Source organism: Arvicola amphibius, chromosome 6, assembly GCF_903992535.2.
Source record: "Arvicola amphibius chromosome 6, mArvAmp1.2, whole genome shotgun sequence".
Classification (NCBI taxonomy): domain Eukaryota; kingdom Metazoa; phylum Chordata; class Mammalia; order Rodentia; family Cricetidae; genus Arvicola; species Arvicola amphibius.
The window spans coordinates 97,666,094-97,685,265 of NC_052052.2; the positions used below are offsets into that span (position 1 = coordinate 97,666,094).

Genomic DNA, 19,172 nt, shown 5'->3' on the forward strand with positions numbered 1-19,172 from the left:
TCTGGGTTATTTGAAAACTCATAGAAGTTCTGTCCAAATGGAAGAGTGGATTCTCACCCTCACTTCCATCTAACTATTTAACAGATCATTCACAACTGACTACAAGAGGAACTGATTAAAAAGAACTAGTCATCAGGGTAACCTTAAGCTCTTACATGTTACATCTCACGAACGCTAGGTATAAACTATTATTGCCAGAGGGTGGGCAGGGTTGTGGGATAGTACCATTAAAGGCTTAGCCTCCATTAAGGTGTTATTGTTGACCAAACACTGTGTTGAGAGTGTTCCAAATCCTCCAATCACCCAACACTGTTACAGAAGTATTTATATCGTGTTCATCTATTCAAGGATAGCACTCAAGGAACCAGTCCCAAATGACAGAGAGGGCAAGCAAGGCTTAATAATTACACGTAGACTTGTTCTGCAGTGTGATAACCATGGGACATCCTGGAGAAAGTGCCCATGAGCCTCAGTGCAGAGGCCAGGACCACTCAGATTATTCCTGTATTCGTAAGCTTCTTGTTTCCATGGATCAAGGAGGAGATGGTGACGTGAGTCGTTGCCCTGCACACATAACCCTCTTACAATCCTCTCGTAACCGAGACCCTCTGCGGTGGCTACGACATCTGTGCCAGCACAGCATGTGCAGAGCTCATGACCGTATCATGATCATAAAGCACAAAGATATTCATGACCTAGTGTAAGATAACACCTTTACCATCACAATAAGTTCAAGCTATCATTTTCAATATGGCTTGCTCTGGTTTTTTTTATGACGGCATCAAATTCCATAAATATCACCTATTTACACTTTGTCTTCAGTTTATGGTTTCCATTATAAACTTTATCTAGGAATCACAGTGCACCTTGTCTCCATTACACTCAACACGGAAGCACTGCCCTGCATACCAGCCTGAGGGGCCTTAATGAAGCCCTGCTGTGCTGGTGTCAGCTGAAGTCCCCTGTTTTTTGTGGTTTTTGTTTTTTTTTTGCTTTTTTCACAATGAGTTGAATAAAGGTCATTGTAGTAGGGCAAAATAAATACTGTATTTCTAAGACTAAGGACGCAGCTCATTGGTAGAGTGCTAAAATAGTGTGCCCAGGGCCCTGGTTCAATCCTCACTGCTAAAAACAAAACACACACACACACACACACACACACTCACACACACACAGACACACACACTCACACAGACACACACACACAGACACACACACACACACACACACACACACACACACACACACACATGGGAGAAGGAGTAATTAGGTATTTTGAAGGAGACCCTAAAGCTACAGTTTTCAGATTTTCAAGCAAACTCTAAAGTCTCTTCAATATCTTCAGGTTATTTTTTTAAAAAAATAATTTCAGTTAATTAAGCTATATTAAGCCATGAAATGTTCTTCAATGTACATGTGATAAAAATCTCATTCTTAAGCTAGCTCACGGTTCCCACCACTTAAAAAGGCTTTATTGAGGGGTTATTTCTAGCAAAAAGTGGGATAGACATGACTAAAATCAACGACTAAAGTTTCTAGAAGCCCGGAAGAGGCAATTTGGAAGAATATGACTTTGCTTAAATGTAGCACCATTTACATGTGTTTACAGTTTGGAAGTGGTTCATTCTATATGGTGCAACAGCTTATGCCTGGAAAGACTTTACAACCAGGAGGACTTACTCTCAACATTTGATGCTTAAAACGGGGAGGTTTCAAAGGCTGAGAAAGGCCTGAACTTGGTTAAATGATTGAAGTAAATATAGGAGAAAGTCACTAGGATGTTTTTACAAAGGCCCAGCACTGGCGTGATTGTCCCCAGGGTAGTGATTAAGCTGAGTCTAAGGATAATAAAGGGGAAATCCTGCAGCAGGACCCCTAGGAAGCTGAGAAGAGGGTTCTTAGGTGTGAAGACCATTCGTAGGAGAGAGATAAAACTGAATATGTAGACCGGGTACACCCAGCCTGACTGGTACACACGTGGGAGCCCAGCCACACGCATCATTTCTATAGTGTCCGACCATGTGAGGAAACTTCTAAGAAACAGCTCGGCCCGGACATCTCTGTGAGACATCGTCCTCTGGATTCCAGAGTCAAAGGAGGGATCGATGGGCCCCACCAGCGCACCCATGTTGGTGGGAGGTACGGACATCATGGTGGGCTTGGCTGCCTGGGCAGGTGCAGGATTCTCATCACCACGTCCCACCTGTTCCGTCACAGTTTTTATCTGCTGCAAAGTCGTTATATAGATGTTTTTGTCTTCATAGCCTGAAAAACATTGATTAATTTGCATTTTAAGTAACTCTTTACTCTAAAAATGTTTAATTTACTTGTTACTAAACAGAGTGTGATAGCAACCCTATAACCCCAGTATGGGAAGGAGGACATGGAGGTTGGAGGATGGCAGAATGTAGGCTGATCTAGGGTGCACAGCAAGACCCTGTCTGAAAAACAGACAATGTGGCAGATAGATAGATGATAAATGATTGATAGAAGACAGACAGACAGACAGACAGACAGACAGACAGCTAAGGCAATATTAATCAGTAAAATCCCTTGTCAAGCAACATTGATGACCTAAGTTCAATGCCCAGAATTGACTACCAAAAGTTATCTGTCCTCCGAATGCCCATCTTGGCAAAAGCATGCCTGCACAGCAGAGATGATTTGTCCCATTCCTCCAGAGGGTCCAAGGAACCTGAGTTTGGTTCCCAGCACCCATGTCTGGTGGTTCACCATAGCAGCACCTGCATCTCAAGGGAGCCTCCAGTCCTTCGTCCTCAGTGTGTACCTGCATCCACACATGCACATCCATCTACACAGATACGGACACATAATGAAAACAAATCTCTTAAATTTTAATCCTTAAAAGTCTAAATTTTTGACATGGGAAAAACAATAACTGAGTGACATACTAAAAAATCAGAGATTCTTGGCACTGTGGCATTTTTTTCTGGATATAGAACCTAAGTTATTTTCACATTTTGACATAAAAGGGCATAACTGATTAGTAATTGGCTCCTTGAAACAAATGAAGATCTAGCATCTGAAGCCCATGAGGCTAAATGATGCTCAAATTCAAATTCAAACTCAGTGGCAGAGGTGGAGCCCTCTGCCTGAATTGCTCAGCTCCAAATGACAGAATTTTAACACCATGGCTCCTATTGTCAATGTAAAAGCAAGACAGTGTGTGCTAATTATAAAAGATATCAGTAGAAAAACAAAGTGAATTGACAAGCTTACCAGTTCAAGACTGTCACTCTGTAAGATGAAACAGGCTCTCAAGACTGACTGAACCTTAATTCCCTAGCATGGAAGTTTGGTGCTAAGAAGGAATCTGTTTGACCCACAGAAAATCATGAAAATAATTCAACTGTTCTTCCCCAGGAGTTTAAGAAGCAGCCAACAGGACTGGTCAGCTGAACCATCATGTTTGGGTCATGAGACTGTATGCTAATCCATACACCTGTCCGATGAATGGGAAGATACCCGATCACTGTCGCGCTCTGTGTGTGTGTGTGTGTGTGTGTGTGTGTGTGTGTGTGTGTGTGTGTGTGTGTGCAAAGATGTATGCATGTGGATGGGAGCAGTTAACTCTGAATGTTGTTTTTCCAGTGATGCCCTCCTTGGTTTATGGTACTAGATCTCTCGCTGAGAACAGGGTTGGACTGTCTAGGCCGAAATACCAAGAAAATCTACCTGTCTCCACCTCCCCAGTGTTAGGCTTACAAGTACTTACAATAGCCAATATTTTTACATTTCTCTGAGAGTTGTTTTTTATTTTATTTGCATGGGTATGTTGCATATATGTGTGTCTCTACCACACATGTATCTGGTGCCCACAGAGGCCAGAAGAGGACATTAGTCCTCTTGCAACTAGAGTTACAGGTGGTTGTGAGCCACCATGTGGGTGCTAAGAGTCAAAGCCCTGTTCTCTGGAAGAGCAGCCAGTGCTCTCGCCTGCTGAACCATCTCTCTAGCCCCATGTCCAGATTATATGTGGGTTCTGGGGACTGAGCCAGGTACTCACGCATGCTTGCAAGCCCATCACTGGCTGAGCTACCTCCTGAGCCCTATAGCACACCATTTGCCAAACACCCATCCACTTAAACACCATTTTGTTGTTGTTGTTGCTAAGATTTTATCAGCCTGGCACAGTTTACTGGGAAAACATCCTGAGAGGTCCTGCTGCCTCAGAAGACAGAAGGTAAAGGGAGTGTTAGGGAGGAAGAACTGAAAGTCAAAGAGACGGTTGTCAAGATAAACTTGTTGGACTCAACGTGAAGACATCGTGAGAGAAGTAAATCTTGATTCATGACTAAGACACTTAGTTACTAAGCTAAGAGTATTTATTAGCTATTCAATAAACCTCTGTGGTTTTTCGAACTAAGTATTTTTATAAACTACAAAGATTAAGGTTTTTTTTCTTTTGTTTATATGTGTATATGACTGGATGTAGTACGTGCATGTGTGTGTGTGTGTGTGTGTGTGTGTATGTGTGTGTGTGTGTACATTTAGAAGTCAGAGGTCAACTTTAGGGGTCTTCCACAATTGTTCAACAAAATATAGTATAATAAAATAAAAGAATATACATTGGAATTGGACAAGACAAACAGAAGGAAAAGAGTTCGGGAGAAGACAAAAGAACTAGAGACACACTCAGGGATCCCATAAAAACACTAAACTGGAAACCATAATATACACAGAGGGCCTGGTGCACACTCATGCAGGCCCTGTGCGTGTTGCTTTGGTCTCTGTGAGTTCACATGAGTTCTGTCTTGTTATTCTGGTGTCCTCCTTCACCTCTGACTCTTATACTTTTTCAGCTTTGTCTTCTGGGGGGGAGGTTCCCTGAACCCTGAGGGTAGGGATTAGATGAAGACTTCCCATTCAGGGCTGAGTGTTCCAAGGTCTCTCGCTCTCTGCATAATATCTGGATGTAAATCTTTGTATTCTCTGAGCGTGGCTGAGCCGCAGCTTTGATGACCAAGAACCAGAGAGTAGATAGTCCAGGAACTTAGGAGAAAACCAAATACTACTGTTCTGGAGAAAAGAAGTAGCAATAAAATAACTCCTAAAGACATTCGGTTATGCTCATAGATCAGTGTCTTCCACATTCTTTTTAAAATTTTTATTTAAAGATTTTCAGACAATTTATCTTGACTACATTCTTTCATCTCTCCAAACTCCTCCCAGATTTTCCCCCACCTTGCTACCCACCTAACTTAATGTTTGTTCCCTCTCTTTGATTTTTTTTTTGTTCACAAAAGGTTGACAACTAATTCCCATGTCTCACTGTCTTTCCCATGTCTCACTATTTTTTCTGTGCATGTTGTATACTCAGGTTATCCCAATTTTATGATCAGTTTTCATGTTACTGAAGTTCAGCTTTAGTAACTTATATTTCTAACAATTTTACTTATTATTGCTACCAGTTGTTATTTTTTTTAAGAAAAGATCTCTTACTAAACCTGGAGCTCACTGGTTTGCTAAGGTTGGTTGGTCATAAGCTTCAGATCTTTCTTTCTCCATACCCCTCTCTGTACCTACCTCAGCACCTCAATGCATGGTTTTCTGGTTGGGTGCTAGGGATCCATAAGAACATGGATCTAGTACTTGTCTGTAACCTCTAGGTAACTCTTTGCCCAAATTAGAAACCACGATGGCCTGAATAAGTAGCATTTCACAAACAATACTAAGAAAATGTGACATTCCATAACTTATTATTGCTTTAAAATCTGTAAAATTCTCTTTTTAAACTCAGATGTTCTCTTCTATATGTCACCAACTTTTAAAGAATTCAGTAGACTGTTGAAGAGACAGCTCAGCTGGCAGAGTACTTGCTGTGAAAACATGCCAACCTGGGATTGGTCCAGAAGTAGGCAGCAAGGATTTAATGGGCAGCCAGCCTATCAAAATTAGCAAGGACCAAACCTGTGGGGAATCTTGTTTCAAAAACACAGGGAGCTCAGGTTGACCTTGGAGCTCTCTATGTATATGCTGCTGAGTAACAGTTTCCTCCATGACTGAAACAGACCCTCCTATAGGGAAGCTCTTTATGCAGGGAGGCAAAGAACTCAAAACAGCTTTCAGAAGTCCCTGAAGCTGACCAGATTCACTAAGCCCCTCCCTGCAGGAGGAAACAAAGTTGAGAGTCCCTCTCAGACTAAGGAAGCTGAGCCACAAAGAAGACTCTGTAGTCAGACCAAGCTACCTGCAAGAGCTTTAGACCAATTGAGGCACTCAGGAAAGACATTCTTCCAAACTGTTAAGCTGCCTGGAGGCTGCGCAGTATGCTCCAGGTTCCCAACTTTTGTGAGCTGTTACCCATACTGGGTTGGGCTTTGGTGATACAGCTGTCTTTGAGTCATTTACCCACACTGGGATGGGCTTTGGTGACACAGCTGTCTTTGAGTCATTTCTGCTTCTGTAAGTAACCACTCAACCATATTCCTGTAAGTAACCCTAGTTAAATTCATTGGTTTACCAAGTTGGACTTCGGTGGTATCTGTACTTTGTTCTGTTGTGGGCTTCCTATCTGAGGTGAATAGATGTGTGTGCTACATCTCTCCCTAAAAAGGTTTTTATTTTTCACATAACACATGCATACACACACACACACACACACACACACACACACACACACACACACGAAAGAAGTCAAGAGAAATTTTATTTCTTAGAGTATGCAATGGCATAGAGAATTTTCCTTTGCTCCACTTAGAAGACAAAGTTGTTTGTATGAATAACTAAATCTTGAAAGTTGTAAAAAGAAAGGGAGGTGCAAAACAAAAGTACTGGGATATATATTGCAAGAAAGCAGAAGGGGGTCCCTATTTGAGAGGATAGAGGGGACCAGCAAGAGAGGGGAAGGGAGGACAGAGAAAGCCAAGGGGGATATCTATGTGCTGAATATGACTGCAGCACATCAATAAAAAGGAAAAATGAAAATTCTTTTGCCAACATTAAGAAGACCGTGCACATTGCCAGCTTGACAAACGATTGCAAACTCAGCTTGTTTCAAGGCCAGGAAGTGGCACTGTAAAAAGGGATACATTAACCTGTCATAAATGGTCGCTGAGAGTTGTGCTATCTCAGAAGAACTGTTGGTCAGAACACCGAGTTCTAAGCTAGCGTTTGGTTTTGAAGAGATACTAGGAGTCTGTATATTTGGTGAAGTTGGGTCTGGAAACACTACATGCCATGCCAGCTCAGTGGAGACTAGGTTAGATTTGGGGGTGTCATCCTGATTTCCAGGGTGACTGGCTCAAGCTGTGAAGTAGAGCTCTCTGTCTCCCAATGGGGTAAAAGAGGGGTGAAAAGGCCAAGAAACATCTGGGCCATTGGAGCAGAGGAGCAGTGGACTACCAAGAACAGAAACACTGTGAGTTCAAGATCTGGCCCCAGGACTAACATCCTTCCCATGTTAACACTGCTTGAATGTCTTTTTACCGCTGACATTCCTTTTCTTGCTGTAGTTATTGGTTCTGTTTGGACAAAGCTGTATGCGTATGAGCAAAACAAAGCTTAGAGAATACAATATACTCATTCCCTGGGAGGTTCAAAGTGCCCTGAACAAATTGAAAACCATAGTGAATTTGTGTTAGTGGCTGAAATAGCTTTCTGTCTTCACTGTACTAAATGAACAATTAAACAGCATTATTTTGATAACAGGGAAACATTTCAGGTGTAATTTTTGCCTGCTTTACTTTACCATTTACTTGTATTGATTTATTTCTGTTTCTCACTTACTCCCCTGATGTCTGTGAAGGCTTTTGTGGAGAAAATAAGATACACCAGAGAAAACTGGTAGTGAAGCACTTTTAGGTGATATGTATTCCTCTTTCAAAGAAGAGAAGGCAATACATTATGTACATAGAATGAAGAAAGATAATAGGGAGGAACATGGGGAAGGGAACTTAAAAAGTCAGGAATGAAGTGGATACTAAAAGTCACAAAGTAGACACCCAACTGCCTCTTCTGATCAAACAAATGTTATAGAACCACATAACAGCTGGACGTGGTGTGGACACTCAGAATCCTAACACTTAGGAGTTTGGGGCAGGAGCATCACCATGAATTCAAGGGCAGTCTGCAAAGCAATGTAGCAATGTAAAAGCAATGCAAATCTATGCTGCAAGGTTTTGTCTCAAAAAGTAAAAGGGCAACCAGATAAACAAAATTGCTACACCAGGCCTAAGTTAGATTTTAGGAAATAATAAAGCAAATGGCATGGAAACGGACCCCACAGTAAAGACGCTGAGTCTCCTGTAGCCAATGCAACTAGGATAAAATAATACACGGTGGTGAAACTTGAAAAGGAACGTACAGTCATCCCATGGGATTGGTTCCTAGAGTGCTCACGGAATGCCATATCCAAGGACGTTCTAGCTTGTGCTAAAAATGATGCAACATTTACAAATAAGTTATTTATATCCTCCTGTAGAGTTTAAATCTTCTCTCTATTCCTAGTAAATATGATACAGCAAGAATGTCCTATGGTTGTTATGATATATATGTATATATATGTATATGTATATATACATATATATATATTAAGAAATGATAAAAATAATTCAGTGTGTGGTCAATGTACCTGTAGTATAGACATTTGCTTTTTGATATGTGCTCCTAGGCAGAGGCAGGCGGATCTCTGAGTTCGAGGCCAGCCTGGTCTACAAGAGCTAGTTCCAGGACAGGCTCTAGAAACTACAGGGAAACCCTGTCTCGAAAAACCAAAAAAAAAAAAAAAAAATATTTCTTTAAGAAAAAAAAACAGGTGGTCACAAAGCTTGTTTCATCATAACACTTTTAGAAGACAGGGGGAAAAGAAGGCAACACAGTTGAGTGTGTGCCAAAGGAAATAACGGGCATTGTGATTTTAACACTACGGACTCCTTGAGGCAGGAAAGATAAACAATAATGCCAACTAACCAATGATGAGGTGTGCCTTTTACCTCACAAGGCCCCTTCAAAGTAGGACTGGGTCGATGTCCAAGATTATTGACTAGTGTGTGACCCCTATGACAGCTATAGATGTATTTAAAAACAAAAGGCAAAAATAGCTTAACAAAACTTTAAGCTATTTGGAGATGAACAGAACATCTAGAAGGTGAAGCAGTGAGTAGAAGCTTGTTACATTGTGGTTGTGGGTAGCTTCGTGCCTATGGAGAAAGTCCGAACGTTTGAGAAATAGGGTAACACGGCTGTCTTAACAAAATCATGAGATGATTACTTGTATTTTCCCATCCTCACCACAAAGAAGAATGCAGCCCAGGTCCCCAGATAGAATATCTGGAGTAGAGGCAGGTTCTACCCTCCAAGAGCTCACAGTCTGCACCAGATCCCAAGTCTGTGATCAGTAGTCAGGAATTCATCTTGGTTTGTGCATTGGTGATCTTTGTAGGTATGTTTACAACACAGAAACTAGTAAGTACTATGAATCGGGGGCTAGGAGGTGGCTCTTAGCTAAAGTGTTTGCTATACTGGCAGGGGGACCTGAGTTTTGATCCCAAGCATCCACATAAAAGATGTTGGGGAGGCAGAGACTGAAAAATCATGAGGGGTCACTGGCAGTCTAGCCAATCTGGCAAGCTTTAGATTTAGTAAGAGACCCTGTCTTAACAAAAAAAAAAAAAAAAAAAAAAAAACTAGGTGGATGACAGAGGTAGACATCCTGGGATTGATTTCTGCTCTCCACATGTACACACACATGTGCCTATGCACCATCACACACATGCACACATACATATGAACATGTATACAAACACAAAACTAGAAGTCAGCTTCCCCACTTAGAGTTCTACCCTGGCGAGCAGCTGGTTAAACAGTGACCAACATAATATTGACTGTTTCCAAAACCATATGAAATTTCCCCTGAAATGATGAAGAGGAGGAAGGAGAAAAGCAAGAGGTGGAAGAGAAGGAGAGGAAGAAGAAGGCATGAGAGATGACAGCAATGAAGAAAAGGAGCAACAACTCAGGGCAAGCAGCCCACCATGGTTTCAGGAAGGGCTCATGAGCACACATTCCTAGCTGTGAAATAGCTGCACTAATTCCATGCACTGTTATTCGGAAAATTCAGAAAGCCCAGTGTCCACTTTCAGTTCCCTGTTGAGCACTGCACGAGTCTGCTCATAAAAGCATGTGCCATCTCTGGGTTTTAGGCAGTGGGAGCTGTTAAAGGAACTCTTATCTGAGGGTACAACTGAAAGCTTGGAAGTTTAGATGGGTCTAACACCAACCAAGAACTGCTGAAACCTGGGGCAACAGTGTTTGGAAAAAGTGATTCCATTTTTTGGATGTTGAAAAAGCTTCCAGATCAGAACTTCCTAGCTCCCAGCTTCTCATGCAGGCTGTTCTGGCCTTCCTCCACAGTTAAAATAAGGTTGGAAAATAGAGGTGCCTTACTATGTGTATAAACAGAAAAATCACAATGTATGCATTTATAGCATATGTATTCCTAAATATGATATATATATATAATGTAAAATAGCGTGCCAAGTATTTTTAAGTATTTTTAACCTTTGAAGGTGAAACACTTAGTATTCCTGTATTGTTGCAAATAATTGGGGGATTCGAGTGTCTAGACAGAGACTAGAGTAAGAAATGCTGATAGGAGCCCCAGCTGAGTGACAGATGGTGACACACAGGAAAATGAACCCATTCCCTGTCTTCAGAGTATGCATTTCAGCTTACTCAGTGGAGTCTGTTAGCACTGGGGAACGACAAGCCTCCTGGGAAAGAAACAACTCACAGTGAGGTAGCAAGCCAAAGCATGAAAGCATGGTCCAAAAACAACGCCACCGACTCAACAGACAAAAGCACTCAGGGTCCTGCATAGTCTCTATCACTCAGATCGGCCCCGGGCCCCTTCTTACACAGGCTTTAAGACTGAGTCCCTTCTCAAGCCCTTGAGAACATCAGGAAAAGCTGGCACGGTGGTCTGAGAATCTATGCACTCGACAGTGAGAGATGTGGCATGGACTTGGACCCAGAAAAGAATGACAGCATAGTGCACAGCCCCACAGAACCCAGGAGGACAGAGAGGTTCCACCAGTAGCAGCTGTCCTCCACCCGATTGCAGAGGCCTCTCAGATTCCAGTAGCGCTGAGGGTCCTGGAGCTAGGGAATGAAAGTGCTGATGTGTTTATTATTCCGAGAAGACTGGAAGCTCATAGAAAGCAGCTTTTCCTCATTTCCCCCAGACCAACCAAGCACACCCAGTGAAATGGGGGCCGTGGTGGAAGCAGAGCAGAAGAAAAACGAGGTCCCCACCTTCCACACGCACACAACATAAACAGAGAGCAAATGTGCTCATTGTGCAAACAGTACCCACTTGTCTTAGGTAAGAACATGGACACATGGAAACTCAATAGCCCAAGCCTGGCATCTTAAACCTGTCTCGGCTAATATAGCTGTGGAAAACAGGCCTTGCTTTTTATTGTAAAGGAATACACACTGCATTCTTTATATCCCTTTACTTTTATCTCTCTGAAAATCTTAATATTTATTTCCAAAGTATATTGCAAAGTATATTGTAGTCTTGCTTTGTATAATTATTCATGGCTCCTTGCCCACTGCAGGCAAAAGTAAGTATTTTGTAACACACTGTTAAAAGCATCTAAGACTGAAGCTATGGGGATGGCTCAGGGGGTACAGCACGTGTTTGTTGGCATTGGGAGCTGAATTTGAGCAATGCCAACACACAAATCTGGGGAAGGGTTGGTGCATGATAATCTTTATACTGGGAAGGCGGAGGCAGGCAGATCCCTGGGACTTCCTGACAAGTCAGCCTAGCCCAGTTAGTGAGCCCCAAGCCAGTAAGAGGCTAGGTCTCAAAATTCAAGGTGAACAGTTCCTGAGGACCAACAGAGAAAATTGAACTCTGGCCTCCAGACACAAGCCTGTGTGCATGAATGCATGGCACACACACACACACACACACACACAGAGCCAAACTAATCAAATGGAGCCTAAACTCAAGGCAATTTAACACTGATGCCCTATGTCTGCTGGCATGAGGCTGATGCTTGGAGCTCTAATACTGACAGCCAGTGCGTCATTAGGAGACAAAATCAGAAATGTCACTCTACTCTCCCCCATGGTCCTGGAAATGGTCACTTCTTTCTCCAGAAAAGGAAAAAAGTCCTAGAACGACAGTGTTCTGAAACTTCCTTCTCTATAGCAAAGGGACAGCAAGGAAGGAAACAGACTCATTCTTGGCATAGCCCTGAACACAGTGTTCCTCAGACTCAGTCCCAAGCAATTGCAAAACCACACATCATAGAAACCCAGCTCACACTGTATGTGTGCATATTGTTTAATAAGCTGTTCCTTAAGAAGAAGCAAAGAGGAACTCAAAATGACATTTTTATTCAGAAAAAAAATATATCCTGTGCCCCTTCCTGTTTGTGGGGGTTTAATACATATACACAATCTATTGTGGTTATGCTCATCCCATTGCCCTCTGGAATCCCTACTCCTTCGCTCTGACACCATTCTTCTTTCCTGAATTCCCACTGGCTGGACTAGTACAGAAAATGACACTTCTTTTCACTTTGCTTCTTTTAACCTTTTTAAATAAAACCACATGTTTTATATTCAATTTACTTAAGATGTGATGAGCTGCATTCTAAAGAAATTTGGGAGGTAATTAAGTCCTTTGGATTTGGATCTAGTCCCTCGGAGTTGAAGTGGTATTCCCCAATACTTCCTGTCTCCAGACAGTCTCATCTGAGTAGACACTTAGTGGTCTGAGGAGCTTTAAAAAGCTTGCAGGTGGCAGAGTGTGTCTGCCTGTGTTTGGATCAGTGAGTACGTATGGACTCTCAATTTTTAAATTTATTTTTTCATACACACTACATTTTTGATTATATTCTTTCTCCTCCCCCAGCTCCTCCCAGTTCCTCTCCACTCAGCTTCATGTTCTTTCTTCCTCTCAACCCCCCAAAAAACAAAAATCAAAGACAAAGTAATATAAAACAAAAAGTGCACAAAAATGTATTATCCAATGACTCCTTGGCACAGGACCGGCCCTCAAGAGTAGCTGAGATACCCAATGGTACTCGGTTAGAGAAAACACTTGGCTTTTGCAGAGGGTATCAATCCCAGAGAGCTTCCTCTGTGGGAGTGGGACTTTGTGTCCACTTCCCCTTCTCAGTTCTGGGATTTTGTCTGGTTTGAACCTGTGTAGGTCTTGGGCATGCTGTCACAATTCCTGTGTGTTCCCTTGTGCATCAGCCCTGTTGTGTCTGGGCAACACTGCCACTATCTCTAGCACTTAGGATCTTTCTCCCTCCTCTTTGGCATAGATCCCTGAGCCCTGAAGGAAGAGGTCTAGCAAACACCACTTAGGGTGCTTTTTGATTTTGATGTCTTACTATATAGTCCATGCTTGCTGTCTTCCTGCCTCACTATCCAAGTGGAGAGAGTATAGCATGCAACATGCATACTAAGTTTGCAGAGACTCTCTTGGGGGTTTGACTTTTAAGGCCCCTCATATATGTTAACAGGTGGCTTTGGGTTCAGCACAAATAACTTAAAAGTCCCACTGTATTACCACTGTAGTCATTCAGTTAAGACTTTATGTTTGGGGGCTGGGGATTTAGTTTGATGGTAGAACATGTGGTTAGTATATACAAGGACACAGGTCAATTCTATAGCACAGAAACAGGAAGAGGAGTTTAAAGAGGAAGAGAGTGAAAAGGAGAGAGAGATGGGAATTACATTTTGATAAACACTATCAGGAAGACAACCAAAGGAAGGGTTCCTCTTCTTCCTTCCCTCCCTACCCTACGAGCTGCTGGAGCTGGATCAGTTTGGCCATTCCTCCTTTTCTACAGCTGATGTGCGGATTTCTCAGCGTTGCCGAACAAAGTCACATACTGCCCATTGGAAGCAGAAGAAATTCTTTCCACATTGTTCCCAACAAGTTGCTCATGACCCTGTTAACCTCTCCCTTGCCTGCATCACCCCTGTTCCCCCTAACATGAGCCCAGGGCTTCCCTAATTGCACACTCCCCCTCCAGCCATCGCTATTGCTCTCCACACTAGGTGGGCATCCTATTGCATGAGGAAGGTGTGACACCACCGCTGCCGGTTACCCCTGCTTTATCTCTCCCTTTTCTTATTTTCACAGTTGAAAGCCACCTAGGAAGCTGTAAAAGTCACTAGTCCTGTGTATGAACATTAAATATATAGAATAATATATAGCCCCTAAAACAACTGCTGGAGCCACAGCCTTGCTGCTCAAAATACACATTAGCTATCGCTGGATTCAGCCTGGGTTTCAAAACCACAAGGCCCCTTTAATTGATTCTAATAGATAGCTGGGGATGAGTACAGCTGTTCTTAATTCAAGACACAAAGTCTCATCTGGTGAGGTTTTCTGTTTAACAGTCTACACGTGTTCAGTCTGGCCCCAGAAGCTCTAGATCAGCCACTGGAATACTTTGCTCTAATAGCTTTAATGTATGTTATTAAGGAATTTATTTTAATTTTATGTGGTGTGTGCGTGCGTGTGTGTGTGTGTATGTGTGTGTGTGTGTGTGTGTGTGTGTGTGTGTGTGTGTGTAGTATACGCATGCATGCAGAGCACAGAGGAGGATACTGAGCATCTATCACACTCACCTAAGTCCCCTAAATCAGAGCTTTGCACTGAATCTGAAGTTGGCCAACTGGCAGCCATTAACCTCCAAGTTCCTCCTGTCTCGTAGGCCACAGTACTGTAGTTACGGACATGTGAAAAGCCTCCCTGACACAAGAACACAGGAACAGCCATAACCAGCTTTTTTATGTGGGTGCTGAGGGTTTGAACTCATATGTCCTTGCTTAGGAAGCAAGTGTTCTTACCTACTGGGCTATCTCCCCAACTTCTGTAGGTGATTTTATATGCTACATCCAACAGAAAAGTAGAAATAGAAGAGGCATAAGTTGAAAACCTCAACTGAGTCAAGTAAAGTAATGTATTATTTTACTTAATTTATTAACTATTTATGAATTAGCAAATTTATATCCTATATATAATTCAATAGACAGGGTCTCCCTATGTAGCAAAGACTGACATGCAACCTAGGGTTCTCTTGCCTGAGACAGTAGAGTACTAGGATTGCAAGGGTGAACGTCAGGCCCCGGTCCAACTTTTCCTCATTAGACTTCATCAGACTTGGTTTTCTTTTTTTTCTTTTCTTTTTTTTTTTTTTTTTTTTTTTTTTTTTGGTTTTTCAAGACAGGGTTTCTCTGCAGCTTTTTTAGAGCCTGTCCTGGACCTAGCTCTTGTAGACCAGGCTGGCCTCGAACTCACAGAGATCCGCCTGCCTCTGCCTCCCGAGTGCTTAGTTTTCATGTAGAGAAAAAAGCAGACTTTTAACCATAATGACAAAGACCAAACCAATAAGGAGAAATTGGTAGCCTAAACTAAGGAAAAAGTAAAAATTCTTTCTATCAAAACGACCATGACAAAATTGAAAGGCACTAATGCTGTAGCTATGGCAGGCAGAGCTTAGCTTCCCTAACATTCATGCCATAACCACCCAGTGCGGAAAAAAATCATATTTCATTACTAAGAACTAAAAGTTACCAATGAAACAAAACTATGCTGACTAACTATAATTTTAACTAATGTAAACTCTGAAAGTCGTATGACACATTTTGCCTCTGGAATTGGCAAAAACAGGACAAAAGACAAAGTCGAGAAGGCAAGTGTGTGTGCTGGCCCTACTACTTAGGGACTGCATTAGAGCATTCGGAGAGAGCCATTTGGCTACATATATTAAAAGTCTTACAATCTTATGTGGACCTTGCGTCAGAAATCCTACACAGGAGCATGTAACCTAAAGAAGTATTCACCTTAGCTACTGAGGTCCCTGCAGTGCTTAGCCCGGGGCTGTAAGTCAAAAAGAAGGCACGAAGGAGCTGGACTAGGGCCCTTGTGAGCAGATTTATTGGAAAACCTTACCCTGCCAACATCATACCTGGCACCACCTTTGCTCTGCAGAGTGCTGAGGTTTTCCACTCAAATAGCCTGCTGACCTCATCTCCAGCAAGCCTCTGCGTATGCAGAAAGCTCGAATGCAGTCCAGCCACTATTGCCACACACCGCCCTGGCTTCCCGTCCCCTTCTATATTTCCCTGTGTGAGCCGCCAGCCTGTAGTAGTCCCTGTCTTCTGGCAACGTGGTTGCCAAGGAGTCTGGGTATGAACAGATGCTCCGGGTCTTCTGAGGACACTCTGCAGTCATCATCCTGATATCTTTAGGCTACAGTCCAGAGGTGCTTAACTCTTTCCATTCCCAGCTTCTGTTTGACCCGTTCACCTACCTGAGAGCCTTCTAATTCTCCCACACAGTGCAGGGTCACTTTAAATCAGGTCACTTGCACTGCACTACACATGTGTTCTGCCCTTAATGTGTCTACTCCTCCCCAGTCAAACAAACATTGCTTGACTTGCTCTAACCACGTCCCTGTCCTCTGTAACAACAATGCCTTTAATAGAAAGATTTTTAAAAAGAATAAATCACAAATCTAGGTGCCCAACAAGATTTGCAACATAAATTATTAATATAATGGAGTATTTTTCACCAATAAGAATGATGATACCATTGATAAAAAAATAACAAGAATAACATGTTAGTCCACTATACACTGTAGGAGAAAATCTCAAAATTAGATGCTTTAACTGAATATGTAACAAGAGCCCATCAATCATAAATCTCTAATTTGTATCATATAGTTATAATTGGTTAATTTGTTTTTCTTTTTAGGGCCATTATATTATGACCTCTTTAAATGAATATATATTGTTTTTGAAAAATAAAGTCTCAATGAAAGATTCAAAATATTGTAATGAAAAAGTTGCGTGGTTTCCAAGAGCACTGTGCCTCTACCCTGTGTATTCCATCGGGATAGGCTTGTTGGGCCTACAGGCTGAGTAGGCATAGGTTCTGAGCATCCGGAGACACAGGGAGGCTTTGTGTGGGACTCCTTCTGCCTTTAGATGGTACAGAGCCATGCTTTCCTGGGAGCCGGGTCTACAGAGCAACCAGGCTGCTTCAGTCACGGCACTGCCCTACAGGAGGCTCAGTCTACAGCTCAGAACAAGCTCCTGGATTAGTGGTCTTCAAACCTTTGGCAGAAAAACCTCTTGTTATCTCCAGACAGAATTTTATGTAAAATACCTCCTAAACAAAAGCCCTGTTGTCTGGCTGAACCAGGGACCATGACTGAGACCTTTGATCTTATTAAACGTCCTACACTTCCTTCTCCAAGTCCTCTCCCCCAAAGTTTACATGGCACCTCTTGAAGCTGTTTGCAGGTTTTGCAAAGTGACAAATTGACAGACTAGTCATAGATGGTTTTAAGAAAGCAACTTCTATTCCAGTAAAAGGTTTGTTGACTGATGATATGACATCAAACCGAGTTACTTTTACTTCTGGAGCATGCCATGGGTTATATGCACTCTTGACTTCCTTGAGGTCTGAGCTTGGTCAATGGAGAAAGATTCCTCTCTGCACACCTACAAACCTGCAAAACTCAGACCTCTCCCTTTGTCTCTGTTGGCCTCTAGCCCCTTATATGACCTGAGTGTTTCTTCACCTGTAGTTCAACATAGTATTTACACACAGACCCTCTAGTACTTTAATAATATACTCAACATTTTGTAACATGGATTCCAAACTAGACTACAAACTCTACTTAGCTGAGCTTTACTGATAGGACTAAACTCTTCCACTTAGCCATTGATATTATTGTATTTATGTCTGCACCTTCCTGTTTCTATGGGGTTGAGAGATCTTGACAGAGACAGTAGAGGAATCAAATGATATATATCAATTAGGATTCAGGCAATGGAATATCTATTATAAATCCTGAAGTAAGGAGACTTATGGACTCCTCTAGAAAAGTTACTTCAAATGGAATCTGACTCTATCAGATCCAGTTTCAGGTCTATTGGTAGGAGAGAATAGTGTGTTGTTCAGTGGAAGTAATGGGTATTGTTGAAATCCCTGAAGCCCAGGCAACATGTTAGCACCTGTACATTCTACAGCCAAAGGGCTGTATTTCCAAACAAAATTTCCCATCTTGTTTGCAGCTTCTCCAGAAAAGTAAATTTTGGTGGAAGAAGTCAGTATTCCGGCTGGCAGGAAAAGAGACAATCTACCCAAATACAGAAAGCACACCAAGGCTCATTGCAGATGCTAAGCACAGGGCTAACCGTGTTTGGATCTGAGCAGGGTAAGCAACCACACGCCAAAGACAACTATGCTACAAGCGGGACTTCTGGGACAGTCATTAGTGTGAACAGAATGACAAGAACACAGGAGACTCAGAAGGAGCTAGGGTCTGAAATGAGAACAAGAACAAGATGGCCACTGAAAGCAAAGGAGAAGTGGTTGATACTCAGCTATCTGGACCCACAAGTAAGAGCACAAAAGAATCAGCATGAGTCTTCTCTTAAAGTAGGAGCAAGAACAAGATGGCAGAGGATGAGGAAGAAGAAGTTCCATCATTAATAGGAGAACCAACTAGAAATGAGAGCTTTGGGCTATTTTTTGCATTCTTGTCATTTGTTGTCATATTTGGACATACAGAGATCCATGTGCCAGCAGACTACTCCCATGAGGAGTTGTTTTAGGTGAAACACTGCACTTAGAAACCATGCTGTCATATCATTGGACACCTCGGCATTCTCGCTGGTACACACCTGTAATTAAAGCCTCGGGTGATGGAGACAAGAAGATTAGGAGTTAAAGGTCAGCCTGGACTACACAGCTAGCCTGTCTTTGCAAAAATGATTTTTAAAACCAATGTGTTTAAGCAGTAAGTTTCAGAGGATAAAGGAGAGTATACTATTGACTCAAAAATCATGAGATTTATTGTACTAATATGGATACTAAATGAAGGTAGAGTATCTGAGTTCAAAATCTACATAAATATTAAATATATGTGACACTAATATTTGTAAAGGCATTTTGAACAAGTTCTAGCTTTTAAAGTGTGATTTTATTATTGAATTGCAGAGTTATTACAGTATATTTTAGTCAACCCTCCTTAAGTTTGGGCAGAAAGGGGCTGGAGGAGGGTCTCTCTCAACTAAGAAGCGCCGGGCTTTGTTCTGTTCTAGTCCCCTTCCCAAGACTGCTTTGAAAGCCTGTATTTAGTTTTATCACTGTTGGA

General features: G+C 42.1%; 1 protein-coding gene across 1 annotated transcript in view; it reads right to left on the reverse strand.

Annotated features, from left to right (window-relative positions):
• Window positions 1–1,420: 1,420 nt before the first annotated feature.
• Window positions 1,421–19,172, reverse strand: part of Tmem236 (transmembrane protein 236) — a 44,234-nt gene continuing 26,482 nt past the window's right edge. Inside the window, exon 4 of the mRNA XM_038335502.1 lies at window positions 1,421–2,265. Within this exon, the coding sequence (XP_038191430.1) occupies window positions 1,697–2,265 (569 nt within the window). The 3' untranslated portion in view covers window positions 1,421–1,696. The remainder of the gene's footprint in view (window positions 2,266–19,172) is intronic.